The 15,819-nt window shown below is 45.3% G+C and overlaps 1 protein-coding gene across 2 annotated transcripts in view; it reads right to left on the bottom strand.

The window, feature by feature from the left end:
* The window catches only part of GRM3 (glutamate metabotropic receptor 3), a 168,162-nt gene that overhangs the window by 17,073 nt on the left and 135,270 nt on the right, over window positions 1-15,819 (bottom strand). The window contains exon 4 of one of the 2 annotated variants that reach the window (XM_040964732.1): window positions 2,593-3,659. The exons of the other annotated variant lie outside the window; for it this stretch is intronic. Within the exon in view, the coding sequence (XP_040820666.1) occupies window positions 2,593-3,659 (1,067 nt within the window). The remainder of the gene's footprint in view (window positions 1-2,592; window positions 3,660-15,819) is intronic. 2 annotated transcript variants of the gene reach the window in all.

The following is a 15,819-nucleotide window of genomic DNA, read 5'->3' as shown; positions in this document are numbered from 1 at the left end:
ATCTTTAATCTCAGTCTTGTTCTGAAATTTTCTGAGCAAGGATGTCATGGTCACATGTTTACAGGGTCATTAAAGTTTGTAAGAGAGGGAGCCAGGTGCAGGAGTTCAGCGATAGGTGGGAGTGTGGGCAGCCCGAGTGGGAGTGCTCTGCCTTCCCAGGGTAACAGGAACTGAGGCCTTGTAGCACTCTGCATCAGGCAATCTACCTCACCAGGGGACGCCAAGACTCCGCATATCTGTGAGACTTCTCAGCATCCTAGGCCAACATATGTAGGTATTTTAGAGGAGTGCAGGCCAAGATATTGAAATCTGAGTGATAGGAAGAGCTTCAGATCCAATAGGAACTGGTTTTCCAAATTAGAGTCACTTGGAAGCTTTCAAAAGTCCCTGTGTCCAGGAGACAGACTAGGACAATGAGATCAGAATTTCTGGGGTTGTGTCCCAGGGAATCAATGTGTTATAATGCTGCTCAGCTGCTTTAAAATAAATTTGAGACACATTGTGTTGGAGATCTCAGTCCACAGTGTTTATTTCTTTTGTAAATTTAGAATTGGCTTTATTTGTGTGCGAGGAGTCCTTTCATTTTTGGTTATTTGGATGCCTTAATTAGCATGGACCTTAAAAAAACTCCAGCCCATCGCCTTAGGTCTCATTGGCCTACTGGCTTCTGCTAAAACAGATGCTTTTACTATTGTATCACATTAAAAAAACAAAAACAAAAACAAACAAAAAACTAAGGTCCTATTTGGTTTTTAGACACTCTCTTGAGATGGAAAGGCACTAGGCATGTGTCTACATGTCTACATAGCGTAAGGACTATTGTACTATTGTGCAGATCCAAAACTGAGCAGTTAAGGGGAGTAAAACAAACAAAAAAAAACAACCCTGTGGATGGGATGTCTATATAAAGGCAAATGATAGAAGAAGGACATTAATTTGCATTAGCGTGAGTTCTCTAATCGCCAGGTTTTAAAATTTTAAACTTTCCAGTGATTCTTATACCGGTCTTTTGATTATTTTCTTTCTGCCTCTGATATTACCTCTTTTTTAAATTTTCCATTTTTTTATGGGTAAAATGCTGGACCATTACCCCAACATGGAACTTAGATTCTTCATTTTTACTGGTCATCCCTTAAGACAACCTTGGGTTTCCGTCACTTAATTGTAAACAATATGAATAAATGAGATACATTGAACTCGGCCAGTCTCTTGAGTTCATGCTTTCAACAGATTTGTCTTCTTCTTTAAAAAAGAAAATAGTAAGTACTTCATTTTATTGGCAAAAATGTTTTTCTTCTTGATACGCTGTTTTGAAATCTCTGAAACTAGATCCAGCTAATACCATGTGCATTACCTCACAGTTGACATTTTTGATATGATGAGAGTATTACACATACCCTGTTATTTTCAGGAAATCTGATGGTCACATCAGATAGCAGATCGCTTTAGCAGACTGCTCCAACCTTGATGAAGTTGCCTTTTTGCTTAGTTTTCTTTATGGGCTACAATTTCCCACATATTAGCAATGTAGGAAGTGTTGGTAAACAGAAGATTTGGGGATTATTACAACCTATGGACATACTTCATTCTGGGAAATCGTGGTATAAAAAGGAAACTATTATGATTCTGGAAAACTTAATTTCTGACAACTTAAGACAGAGCAAAATAAAATTATTTGAGGAGATCAAAATTTTCACACTTACACATTATAAGATAACTAAGCAGAATTATGAATAGAAAAATAACTGTTGTTGTTTCAGTGATTTGAGAAATTATCTGACGGAATGGTGAAGTTTCTTTCAGAAGAGATAAAAATCATGACGCCCAGATTACTTACATATTACTAAGACACTCTGAGTAATAACACGATTAGGTTATTGGCATTATACAGTAAAATTTTTAACTAGTTCAAGGACTGTGTAAGTGTTGGCGAGGGATGTGACTATATGTTACAAAATAGGACAGGCCAGCTCCAAGAACCATATCTATACATGTGTATCTTTATAAATATACCATCTTTGTGTGTATAACTAAATCTGTAGAAAGGCATAAAAAATCAACATTGTATTTTAATTTTTTTCAGTGTTGTAATGAAGCATGAGTCAAGTTTTTACAACTTTAGATGGATTGTTGCTTGAAGTTTAAGTTGCATTTAAATTTATAGAAAAATCTGTGTAGCCAGGTCCTCCTGTGTCTCACTTGAAGTATTCCCATTAGGTTGTTAGTGACTTGTCTTCATCTTTTGTCAATCACTTTTTAAATTTAATTAAGCAGTGTGTGGTGTGTGTTTGTGTGTGTGTGTGAATTATATTTCTTCTTCCTCTAGCTGATGAATTGTTTGACTGGACAGCCCCTATCACTCTGTCCTCCTCTTTGTGCCTAGTACAGGACACTGCACATGAGAGAGAGTGACTGCCTGCTTATAAAGTGTACTCAGTTAATTTGTCCCTATAAAAAGGGGATTCATCATGGTGTCTGTGATTAACACATTTCTGAAATAAAATAATTGAAGTCTACTTGAAATCCTGCATAATAAAACATCAGCAGGATAAAAAAAATAACAAGGAAAAGAAGAAGAATTCAAAGACTTACTCTGTAATCACTTGACGTCACATAAAATATGGGGAGGAATGCCAACCAGATGATGCAGGTGGTATACATGGTGAAACCTATGAACTTGGCTTCATTGAAATTTTCCGGGCACTTCCGCGTTTTGAAGGCATACACAGTACATAAGATCACCAGGATCACATCATAGGTCAGAGAGATCAACATGCTGGAGTCTTTGACGTTGCATTTTAAGATGACCGTCTCCCGCTTTTCTGCAAGGGTGTATCTCCGTGTGCCTGGAGTCTCCAGGATGAGCCACACAGACACCACCACTATTTGCACCAGGATCAGACCGAGGCAGATGAACACCTGAGAACCGGGGCTGATGAACTTGGGCCGCTGGGCGCCATTTTTGACACCATCGAAGATGCGGGCGATGCAGTTGGTCTTGGTCAACAGGGCTGAGTAACAGATGGCAAAGGAAGTGCCCAGCCCCAGTCGGCGCAGCGCACAGATGACGGGTGACGGCTTGGCAATGAAAAAGAACGTCATGCAATAGGACAGGCCAACTCCAAATAGCAAGATGTAGCACAGCTCGCGGCCCGATGCTTTCACCAAGGGCGTGTTGTTGTGCTTGACAAACACAGTTACAACCATGCACGTACACATAAAACCCAGGCAGGCAATGGTGACTGGGCCAATGGCCCAGGCATCTTCCCACCTGATGTAGTCCTCAGGAAGATCGTAGCATCCAGACAAGTCTGCAGTGGGCCACTGTCCGGGCCCGCAGTCCACGCAGGTGAACTCGTCGGCCAGGTACTCATAGGGCTCACAGGGGATGCAGATCCAGCAACAGACATCCCCTGGCTGCATGTTCTTCATTTCATTGGGGGCGCAGGGGTCGCTGCACTGGGAAATGGGGAGTGAGTTCCGAGACCAGTGGATGGAGTCAACATCTAGTGACAAGGTTTCAGCCCAGTGACCAACCTTCAAGTAGGAATACTTTCCCCCCATGTGCTGGAAGTTGAACACATTGTATCGCCCCATTCCATCTCCAAACGTGTCAAACTTGACGATGCTATCGGCGCCATTGTCCGGGTTGAATGGAGCTGTGATATATCAAGTGAAAAACAGAGAACACTTGTGTAAGTAGCTTGCAGGTGATAATTACCATTATGTGCTACACTTACCAAAACTGACACTATAAAGAGCGGAATCCCAAAGCTGAAGTAATTTTTCAGTCACCACTGAAATGTATACATTGAAAACTCCAAGTTTTTCAAGTGTTCACAGATTCATTTGCCAAGTCTCACTGACTGTCTGCTGGCACCAGTGATTGGCATGAATACAGTAAGCAGTACCTTCCGAGGAGCTTAGTAAACAACAGGAAACTGGCACCCACCCAGCTTTATTTTGTGTGATACGTAAATAAACTTCTCTTGCAAGATTTCACAACAGGAATTGGGCAAACCTTTGCATCTCATTCTTACTGCATATTTATAGGAGGGCACTTGAAAAGGTAAATGGAAAATTAAATTTAAAAATAGCTTTATTTTGGAATTGAGAAACATTGAAGCCCTTTTACATTTTTTTCTAATATCTATTTTGCAGATTAAATAAAATTATGCATTTATTTGAGAGGCAGACAGAGAGAGACCAGTATCTCCCCTCTGCTGGTTTATTTACCAAAACACCCACAACAGCCCAGCTAGGTAACAACTGAAGGCGGGGGTGAGAACTCAGGTGTCCCTCGTGGGTGGCAGGAACCCGGTCACGTGGGCAATCACTGCACCCCACCCCCTAGGGTCTGCACTAGCAGGAAGCTAGAGTCTGAGTCGGAAGTGTGGCAGTCCAAGCCTGCTGAAATTTTGGCCATACCTTCAAGTGGGTGGCACAGGCACTGCCCACCCATTTCCAAACTGATTAAGAGCCACCAATGGGAAACCTTTTACCTGCAGGTTCCCACCCAACATGGAGGGGTCAGGGAATGCTTAAAATGCCAAGACCCTTCCTCAAACCTTTAGTGTCTCCACCTCTCTGCTTTCAAGAGGCACCCTACCTCCCTGGTATCTCTCTGGAGGTGTTCCCCTTCCCCCCGTTTCCCTGCTTACATGGTCCCCTCACAGATAAAACATCTCTCTGCAACCGGTTCCCAGCTTTTCATTTCTGTACTTAACTGAGGGAAGACACCACCAAGCTTTTCTGGAAACAGGAAGCAGGGACTTGAACCCCGATGTGTATCTTAACCAATGTCCTAACCACTAGGCTGTGTGTCCTCCCCTCCAGCCACTTTTTAAAAACTCCTCATTATTACATACTGAATCAAAATGTGTCTTATCTTAAATATTTTCATAGAAATATAAGACTGTGAAGAATATTTTTCTTAAAATGAAGAAAACATTCCCTTAGATAAATATAAGCTACTTATAAACAGTTCACATGAATCAGAAAACTGGAATCCACCTATAATTACTACATATATGCATGTGTGTATACACTTGACACATATATATCATATATATTTTATATATCATACTCCTGCATGATGTAGAAATGCAGGCATAAGAACAGATAACCTGGATATCTTGAAGGGACCAGCTATAGCAGGATCGAGCTAGTTTGTACATGGTCAACAGCGTTCAGCTCAGCACCTTGACCTCTACCCTCCCCCTTTCTGGTATCTGCAAGCCCCACGAGCAGCACGTCTTTGAGCATAGACTCTTCCAGACACTGCTCACCAGGACTCGCTTGCCAATGTTCACTGCCACCCTGGTTACTTTTTTTGCCTATTTAAAAAATCTCCAGTGCCGCTTATTATATCTTAGTTTGTATTTACTGAATGTCTTAGAATTATTACACTAGCCAGCAAAGCGCCATTCACTAAGGGACAGTCTTGCTCTCCTACTTTCTTAATTATTGTGATGACTTTCCAGTCAGCCTGCCCACTGCTCCCACCGCCCCACTGCGATGCTTGCCCTCCTCAAGTTACCAGTACGCAGTTGTCTTCAGGATGTGATGTGGGTGCAGCTCGGATTTGCGTTTGGCCCCAGAACATGTTAGTGCATCAGTGATCACCTACTTTTATGTCACCTGCTTTGGCTCATTTCGTACTAACTAGTCTGTGCTGCCAGTCTTCATTCTCTTCTTAAACCTAGAACAACACTGCTGTCTCTGTGATGTGCAGACTGTCTTGGTAGATAGACCCCTCCCCCCAACTCCCGCGCCCCAAGCTGTTCACTGGATCTGACAAAAAGAGGGTTGCTTCTCCTGCAGGGAGCAGTCTGCGGTCTCTGTGGTTGGCTGTCTCCCTTCCTCTGGATGAATCAAGAGCCCAGCTTCCTTACATCTTGGCCGCTGTGCCAATTCCTAGGCTGCCTTAGCACTGCCAGTGGGGGCAGACAGCACGAGGGAGGTACACACGATGTTTGGAAGAGGCGCATATCTTGCACTCACATTTCACGCAGCAGAAATGAGGCAGAGTGCTATACGTGTCATTGAGGGAGACAGTCCTACGTAGCTGAGCTTGTGCGCTCTGCTGCTTAGTGCTGCGGACTGAGCACGGGATGTGGGGCACCTGCTGCGCTCCTCCCCATCATCCTCCCGCATTCTCCCAGGCTCCTGTCGCTCCAGGCTCTGGGGAGGCAAACACTGCCCTTTCCCTGAGTCCAGTTCCTTTATAGAGAAGTAAAGGTTCTGGGTGAATTGTGGGGGTCCTTTGTGAAAAACGAAGGGCCGCTGTGTCTGCATGAGAGAGAGCAAGAACGCCACGAGAACCTGGAAGGGGGCCATTCCTGTCAGACACAGTGCCAAGCGAGAGCAGCTGCTGGTCACCCCGACCCAGCGGATGCCTGGGGCGCAGGTGCCCGAAGGACCGAGGAGGCTCCTGAGGCCCCTGCGCCTTCGCCCTGGGCCTCCAGGGACGGACGCACCGGGACAGCAGGACAGCAGTGCGAGCCCGGTCACACGGCAGCGCAAGGCCCACAAAGCGGCGGAAAGCGACCCGTCTCCTTCCGGGAGCACGCGATGACCCCAACCGGAAGGCGAGACCCAGGAAGACGGGCGGAAGAACACACCACACAGACACAGACACACCCATGGACCCAACACACAGAGCACATACAGACACACCCAACAGACGCGCGCACACACCCACAAACAGCACAGGCCCCCAGGAAGACAGACGGCAGAGGTACACACCGCACACACACCTGTAACCTACACACGCACCACACACACGCCATCTCGCACCACACGCTTAGACTGCTGGCCTTGTCTTGGAACCGTCACTTCCAGCCCCCGTTTTCCTGGCTCCTGGGAGTCAGGTCCGGGAGCCGTGGAATGTGGCCTTGGGTCAGGAAGGCTGCTCCTCCAGGTAGCACCGACCCGGCTCCCTGCCGGCTCCCTGTCGAGGCGGACAGCTCTCCAAGGAAGAGGTGAGTCGGTGCCTGGACAGGTATCACAGGTCAGTGGCAGGAGCAAATGCAACCCATTCTTTCCCCCTCTCAGAAGGAAGTTAAGGTGAGATGCCGATGTGGCTCTGCAGGGGGCCCCTGGAAAAGGCTCACGTGCTGGGAGAAATGCAGCCCCTTGCTGGGCGGGAAAAACCACTCCCAGACGTGACAGGAGCCAGGAGCCGAAGAATTCAGACTCCGCCTGCCAGAACAGAACAAACGTCTTTCAGGAGCCTTGTGCGGGAAGGTAGGGGCGCCTGTGGCTGTGAGGGGTTAGTCGTCTGAGGTGTGTCTCACAGCAGTGGAGGAGGGCAACATCCGGGACAAAGCATCAGGTCTGTGCGTGAACATCACGCCGCCAGTTTCTGTCCTGAACTGTGAAAACGCGTGTTTGTGAACATACATGGGAAAGCACTGTGCATTTTTAAAGGGTTCCGTGAAAAAGGACTCTTTCCTTTTTCCTGAAAAGCCAGCAGGGAGATTCTACCGGGTTCTGTCTACATTCTCTGTTGTAATCATAACCGGCTTTAGCACTCGAGGCAACTGGTCTACTCTCAGGCTGTGTGTGTGAAGAGAGGGCTGCGAGAACAGAGCGGTGAATGGGGTCAGTGTTACCCCCCTTTCCCCCACATTCTGCAGCCAGAGTCAGGGCTGGATTTACTGTACTTCAGCTTAGAGTCTGGTGGTACACACTGTCTTGGGTTACCAATCCTCTTTGATGGGTGTGAGTGTTAATTATCACGTGTTTCTGCACTCTTCCCCCCCAGCTCATGACTCCCATTACAACCTCCCTCCCCCTGCTGTGTTGGTCAGCTGATCCTGTGGTGGGAAGTACTGCAAACCCAGTGACTTGAATGGCAGCGAATTATTGAAGATGTGGAATCTGGTGCTAGCAGGCTTGGTTTCTCCTAATGGCCATGAGAGAAGCTGTCCCAGGCTCTTTTCCTGGCGGCTGCTGGTTTGCTGGCAGTCTTTGGTAGTTCTTACGCTTGTAAAAGCATCCATTTTGTTGTCCACATTTCACGTGACGTTCCCTGCCCCCTTTCTCTGTGTGTTCAGACAGCCCCTTTGTGGAACAATACCGTTTTAGACTGTGGTCCGCCAGAATAGCCTCATCTGAACTCGGTTATATGTGTAAAGACCCCGTTTCCAAAGCAGCTTCCATTCTGAGGGGCTGGGGTTGGGACTACACCATGTCTCCTGGGAGTGGAGTGCAACTCAGCCCTACCGTGGGCTGTTTGTGCCTGACAATAAACTTTATGTTAATGGAAGCATAAGAGATGTGTAATTGTGTATCCCCCAACTTTTACTAATAGTTGAATTTTGTTAGCTTGGTCCTTGGAGCAGTGAGAAGTTAGGGCCTGTTCCCTTTTTGTTGCATGGTATTTAATCACAGGGAGTGCCATGATTTGCTTCTGTTGGTGGACATTTGCTTTCTTCAGATTTTGGTTTAGTAAGACTGTTGTATCTTAAGCTGGGGGATCCCTGAAGTTTGAGTTCAAGTAGGTGACTTGGTAGGTTACAGGGCAATGGAGGAATACACTCCAACTGGAAGGAGTCCAATGCAGGTTGTACGCACACACCAGTTATTCTGACAGCAGTTGTATCTGTTTCCCTGAGGCCCCATGGAGGTCAAGGCACAATGAGAGTTAGAGTACAAAGCCCCAATTTCCTTGTCAGCTTTGTTGGGACTTTTGTTTGTGCTTGGTTGATGGATGCCCTAGGAGTGATAGCTCCATGGCGTATTTGGTCTGTCCCAGCTGTAAGGAGGGGCTGAACCCACTACCCTGGACTCAAGGTGACTTGAATGCCTTGAATGGCTGCTTACCCAGTACTACTTTAAATCCCCTAGGTCCCAAGCCCCTTGAATACCTGTTTACCCAGCACTCGTGTAAATCTCCTAGGTCTCGGCACCCTCTACGGCCCACTTGCCTAAGCTTACTCAGTGACCTTCAGGTTTAAACTGTGCACTCCACCAATCCCCTGAGGTATTTAGCTTCGTCGGCCAATCCCTGACCTCGCTCTCCCATACCTTACCCTTAATGGATGCCTCTTGCCTTTGTTCTCTCTCTCTGCTCTGCTCCAGACTACCTCTCTCACTGAAATAAAGACCTCTCACTCGGACTCACTTGCTCTGTATGGCATCTTGGATTTGGGGGGGGGGGAGCTAACTCCAGCTGTAAGTGCAGCAAGCAAGATGGGGTGCCCAGACGTGAATCACAGATGCTTACATCAGGAAGCCGTTGGCACTGCTGACACCAGGCATAGTAAGAGCACAGATGCTAACACTGTGAGAACTCTTAACTTCTAAAGTGCATATGCCTGGATGAATTCCTGCTAAGTGTGCATGGTGGTAAACCTGTATGTATATATTATGTATGTATACAACTTTAGTAGTAAAGCCACAATACATGTGAGTCCCAGTAGTTTTACATTCTGAATGTTGATGTCACTTAATTTTAGGTGTTATGGTTTGATGGATATTATGATGTAGAAATGTAGTGAGATCCTATTGTGGTTCTTTTGTCAATTCCCATTTTTTAGATACCTGATGTTGGTGAATACCTTTCCATAAACTAATTTGATATTTAGAATTACTTGGTTATAAAGTTCCCTTCCTAGTCTTGTTGGATTGGATTGCCTGGAAATTAGGCCTTTCAGAGGTATATTTTGCACATATCCTTTCCCATCTGTGCCTTGCCTGTTAACCTACTTAACAAGAGCTGTTGGGTTAGTGCACATTCTTAGTTTTAATACCCAGTTTCCAATTTGTGAATTATTAATGAATAATGCTTTTAGCACTATGTTTAAGAAATCTCACCTATCCCAAGATCATGAATATATAATTCTGTTTAGTGGGAGTTTTAGTACTGGACACCAAGTGTCATACATTGTGCCACTAAGCTCTTCACTTGTGGATGTGGTGTGCCATGTATTTCATAGGAGAGAGATGACCACAGTATATTGAAAAATAATTCACTGTGGATCCATCTCTTCAAGAAATGGGGAGTATGTCATTAATCTTTGTCCTCTTGTCATCTACAGCAATGCTGGATATGCAGTGAGAATTTGCTAAGGGCTTCTCAAATTGTTCATCAGACTCCATCCCATGAAAGGGAGAATCAGAGCCAGGATATCGACCAGTGGAATGGGAATCTTAAAAATGAGGCCCAGCACTCGCATCTCAGCCCTGTCCTGTGTGACTAGGGAGCTGAGGTTGAGAGCCGCAGGTTGTAGCAGGAGCATGCTGGTCACGGCAGGGGCAGAGAGGGGCTGGGGATGCTGCTCGCCACCCATAGGCCTCCAAGGCAGCCCAGGCATCTCTTCTGAACTGTCAGCAGCGCTGCTGCTGAGAAATCCTGGGCCAGGGGAGCCGCAGTCTGCATTTTCAGAAACGGTTTAGAAATCTTAAACCCCTCTTTAAGCTGAAACTCGATGGGCCAGGCAAGTGAGGGCTGTGCTCTCTTGAGAATACTAGCTCCTCCAGGCATTTCCATCCAGCCCTCTTTTCTCCAGGTCCTCAGCTTTCCCCATTTCCCAAGAGCATTGCCCAGACCTGTGGCTCCTAGCCCCTCCTTCAGCACAGGACCACCTTCCCTTTTCCTCAGTTCTTCAGGGTTTCTCCCTTTTTACCTCATCACCCAGCTGGAATCACCTCCATAATCACTTCCAAGGAAAGCAGCCACTTAGCGCCTGCAGCAGGGTTAGGAGCCACACAGGCACCTCATGGAGCCCACTTAGCAAGGCAACATGCAGCGGGGCCCCTGCAGGACGTTTATCCCTCCCTTACCATCTCCAGCACAACCCCGAGGGCCCAGGCACGCCATGTCATTCTGCCACACTCACCCCAGGTTTTTAATTGTGTGATAGAAATTGTGATTTTCGAAGACAAATTTAATTTATCCTCATTGTTTTTAATGCGACAGAGTTATGTAGTGGAGCAGAGATTCAAAAAGAGAAAGAAGAGGAAAAAACAATGCTTTCCCTAAAACAAAGCTGGCTGGGAATATGTATCTGTGACTTTTGAAAAAGGCAGTCACCAGCTTCCAGTTGCTCTGTCTGTAAATGGCTTCTCCACCGCTGTGCGTGAGAGCTACGCACACAAGAAGACAGCGAGGTGTAAATGTTAGAGTAAAGGCAGCAGTTGAAATCAGGAAAAAAAAAATTAATTAAAATAAAATTTAAAAAAACAGGGTTGGAAACTCGGTAGCAGGGCTAATATTCTTAGAATGCAATCACAGGAATTAGAATGCTTAATGAAATGAGCTTTCCCCTTTTTAAGCAAACAGTAGACTTCTCTCTGTAAAAAGCCGACTAGCAAAAATTTTATTCAGCCTGTGAGGATGAACTTTCTAAAGATAGGCACACAGCTGAGCATGCAGTATCTGCAATTGCTATAGGTTAAACAAATTAATTTCTATTCTCTTGCCTTACTCATGCGCGGACTTGCATTTGACTCCCTGTGTAGTGTCATGTAAAAAGAATACAAGGGAAAATAAATTACTTCTCCTACCAGCCGGCTGCTGTATTGTTAAGTTGTCAGGTGTTACCTAAGCCACTGTAGCATGGGTTAGTCTCTTTCTTCAGAGACGCTGCATTAAGAAACCATGGATTTCAAGTGGATTGTCAGGTCACGAGTGTATCCATACATGGCCAGGAAATTCCAAATCCCATCATCCCAAAAGGTTATTATGTAAGCAGAAATCATTAAGAAACATCCCTTTCTTAAGGTTGTAATTTAGAAATGTTCCCCTCTGCGCCATATTTCCACTATAAATTACTCTAAAAATCATAGTGCTAAGGATACCATAGGGGTTAGTTTTCCCATGTAAGAAATATTCCTTAATTCTATCAACTGGTGAGCCCCAGAAATCAGTTTTGCTCATTTGAGACTTATTTCCACTCCTTTGCCAATTGTGTTCAACTAATAAGCTAGCTTCAGTTAACTTAATTAACTTGCTTATAGTGCTAAACATGGCTCTTAAGCAGAACAGTTATACACAAAGTACTTCACAAAATTTGTGGAAAAATGGAATTAAAAGCCAGGTTTATTTTGGTGCTCAGAAGTAAAGGCGTGCTAATATGGTGGTGAGGACAGAGGTGCGCTCTTGGGATTCAGTGTCCTGGGTTTTGGTAAGCAGACTGCACGTGTGCTGTGCATAGCATAGCATGGACATCCTTGGAAGTACACACACACACACACACACACACACACACACACACACACACACACCTGCCCTTTAGAGATGTGTTTCTTACTCATAAAGTAGGGGTTGTGGCATTGTTAACATCCAGACTCTCACGCCCAGTCACCTTTGAACCAGCTGGAGTAAGTTAGCATTTAGATGTACGTATGAGAAGTGTGGCATTCACCTAGCATCATCCAACCAGGGCTGTGCCGATGAGGTAGACACAGTTGTGCTTGTGTTTCTTCCTCTTCCTTCTTCCCATACACACCTCCCTTCCCGTTCTCTTCTCAGCATACCTTTCTGTTCCTAATACCCATTCCAAATGTAGATCCCAGCCAAACCGCCTCTCACCAAAGCGCTAGGTGCCACATATATTGCCTTCCTCAAGAACAGACATGTGAAAGATCCCAGAGAATATTGTCTGAGGGCATCGTGCATAAGTGAGGAATGACAGAGTTGGATGTCTCACTGGAAAGGAAATATTTTCATCATTCCCTAAAATAAGATCTTTTGCAAAGGAGAAAACTTGTTCCTACCACATTTTGGTCTCAATCCTCAGAAAAGGGAGCTTTGGCCTTCTGGTTCCCGTCCTTTCTACACATCTTTCTGTTCCTCCTCCAGGAAGAGAAGCCCACAATGTGCTTGGCAGTCTGACATTTGCTTCACCCTTTTCTTGATGGGCAGGATTAGGATCATAGCATCGGACAGGAGCAGTAGTTACTCCACCTCCAGTGACGGATCTGGAGTGCCCAACTTCTTACCGTTGGTCTCAACAATCTTCAGAACCACCTTTGCATTTCCATCCTGTAGGCTGCCCATTAGGAGTGGGACAGTCAGCTCTGACTCTCAGGAGCCCTCAGTTCCGCCTTGGCAGGTGGGAGAGGAAGACCTGCCATGCAATCACATAACTTACAGAACTTACAGAACCTGAACTTACAAACAAGAAGGGCTGGACTGTCTTTAGCCATGTACAGGGGTGTTGGGAGAAATCATGCCTCTGCCTCTATATTGTCAGGGAGGTCTTTTTTTAAAAAATTAGTCACTTGTATTTAACAAAAACTGAAATTTGTTTCCTCTTCGTTATTGATCCTTATGTGCTTAGAACCCAGGAAAGGAGAAGAACAACGCAGGGTTTGGGCACTAAATCTCATCCTAGTCCTCTCCTTCAAAATCCCACACAATCAGTCACCTCCTTTCTTTGTCATTTCTAGCTAATAACATATATTGATTAAGAGGGCAGAGAGCCCCAAGGTGAAGTAAGTTACATTTGATTCTTTGAAATTGATTTAATGGCAGCATTCAAGTTTCAAAGTGTTTTCTTTCAAGGTGGAATTGTAGGGCATATGTCAAGTAGTATACAACAAAAGGCAGGGGCAGTAGCAAAAGAAAGAAGGGATGAAAGAAAAATGGAATTGGGAGGCCAGGAGGGGGTATTCAAATGCGGCTTATGAATATTTGCCAGTCAACTGGGTGTCGATTGTTGCAATTACCCCCATTCTAATTCTCATTACAATATGCATTCAGAATGAACAGTACCTGTAAGAGGAGGAAACTATTGTGGGTAGTAACTGTGGACCGCTGTGGTGGTGTTCTAGAAGACGTTCTGTACCCAGCCTCCCTCCTTCAGCTCCAAGCTTCTCTCAGGCCTTTGAAGTGGTGCAACCAAGTCTTCTGTTACTACACTTGTGATGGCCTAAATGATTTCACTGTTGTATCCCAAGACGCTGGACCAGTGTTCTATTCTTAGGATAAAACTAAGTGTTTCAAAAACAAAGTTCTGGGATAAAACAAGCTGAATTGACAAAGCTGGACAGGTTTCATAACTTCCTGGGGAATTAGTTGCCAGGTCATTTAATTGTGGTTGTGCTTTGAGACTCACACAGCTGTTGGTAGAGCATGGAGCTTTTCCTCCATTTTTGGACTACCGCATCTTCTATTAATTTGTTTACTTTACTTAAGGATATACAGAATCTCTCAGATTTGTGCATCATGGAACAGTACCCTACAGAATCAAGTCTTACATGAATGATACAGTTCTACACATCCTGATCCGCATCACCCTGTATGCATTTCACTCCATCCCCTCCCAGTCCATGACAGAACCTTCATGTCCTCTTGTCTGCCCCCATGCAGCCAGTACTTCTCCACCTGTGCAGCCTTACTTGTTTCATTCCCTGTACACTGATTCCCCGATCTGCCTCACCACACCTGTAGATCATTCCTGTCCTTCAAGGCCAGAACACTTGCTGCTTCTGCACCCCTTCCCTTGTTGCCTGCATCTAAGTGAGAAGTGTTACTTCCTTTCTGTGAACCCACGCAGGGCAGTCCTTTTCTCTGTGTACCAGCTGGCTCTCACATCGTAATCTCTCTTACCATTACTGTTTTATCATTGTATGTTCTGAATTGCACCATGTGATCTGTGGGTTAGATTCAGCCTAAGAAGTATTTTTTTCACCTGCACTGTACTGCAGTGTTAAAAATATGTGCACTTGTTTCCTCTTGTTTACTGAGATAAAATGTAGACGTCCTTTTCTCCTGAAACTCAGGTTGAGCTGATGCCTCTGGGCCTCTGTTGAGTACAGCTGCAGGTGGAGCAAGGCGTAGCCTACACAGCTCCTACCTCCTTGGTGTTCGGATTTCCACTTCTTTAACAAATGTTCTACACAGAATAGAATCTAAGCCCAATAGTATTAAGCTATAAGTAATTATCTTACAGACATAAAGCAGGATAGGTGGGGAGTGAACCACTAGCTAGAAAGAAAACCGTGGTTGAAAACTTGTTAAGCTTTGACTTTCATGTCACAGTGAGGAGAGAGGCAAACAATTAACAGGAAAGCAAGTAAAGGGATGCTTGTCCATAAATGAGCAGCCTCCTGGAGCAAAGGATCCCTAACTGCATGGCCTTAGCTGAGTAGGATGCACCCGCAAAGTCCCCTTGCGGGATGGGTCTGTCATCCACCCTGCTTTCCTGGAGCCACAGCTTCTTCATGCATAGGTCACTTTGCTGTTTGTGTCTCATGTGAAGGCTGAACTGAAGAAGTGTAGTGTGACTGGGTGTTAGAGTACCTGACACACTGTTGGTTGGTTGAAGGAGTTGATGTAGGTATGAGTGTATTAGTCATTGTGGCGTCAGGCAGCTGGCTTCCTGAGCTTTGGTGAAATGCCTTCATGTGCTTGTGCAAGAACAACAGCATGCTCTGGAGGTCGCAGACATCATCTACCAAAGGCAAATTGTAACTACTGTGATGGAATCATCTGTTTCTCGTGGAGAAAATCGTTGCTCTTTATTCAGCCTTTCCCCCTGCTGTGTATTACCAGCCATGTTGTCTTTTCTGATGTTTGTAAATCACTTGTGAAATAACGGGGCCCCGTTCTACTCACAACTTGGTTATTTCTGCCAGAGCTGTGTTTCAAGGTGCGCATGTGTGTGTGTGTGTCTGTGTGTGTGCGCACACACACAGCTAGAGGTAGTAAAGAAATGTGGCACATAAATTTATCAATGGAAGTGAAGAACATGATTTTTTTTTTCTGTGAAGAGGGACGGGTGTTGGCTGATAGTGAAGGAGAAGTATCTGCAACCTGACTTTGGGGGGTTGGTTCAGGTCTGTGGGAACCTGGCTATGCTTTCC

Source organism: Ochotona curzoniae, unplaced genomic scaffold (assembly GCF_017591425.1).
Source record: "Ochotona curzoniae isolate NIBS_2020 unplaced genomic scaffold, NIBS_Ocur_1.0 scaffold_3835, whole genome shotgun sequence".
NCBI lineage: Eukaryota > Metazoa > Chordata > Mammalia > Lagomorpha > Ochotonidae > Ochotona > Ochotona curzoniae.
Note: the sequence above shows the minus strand (reverse complement) of the source record. Positions and strands in the feature narration are given on the sequence as shown.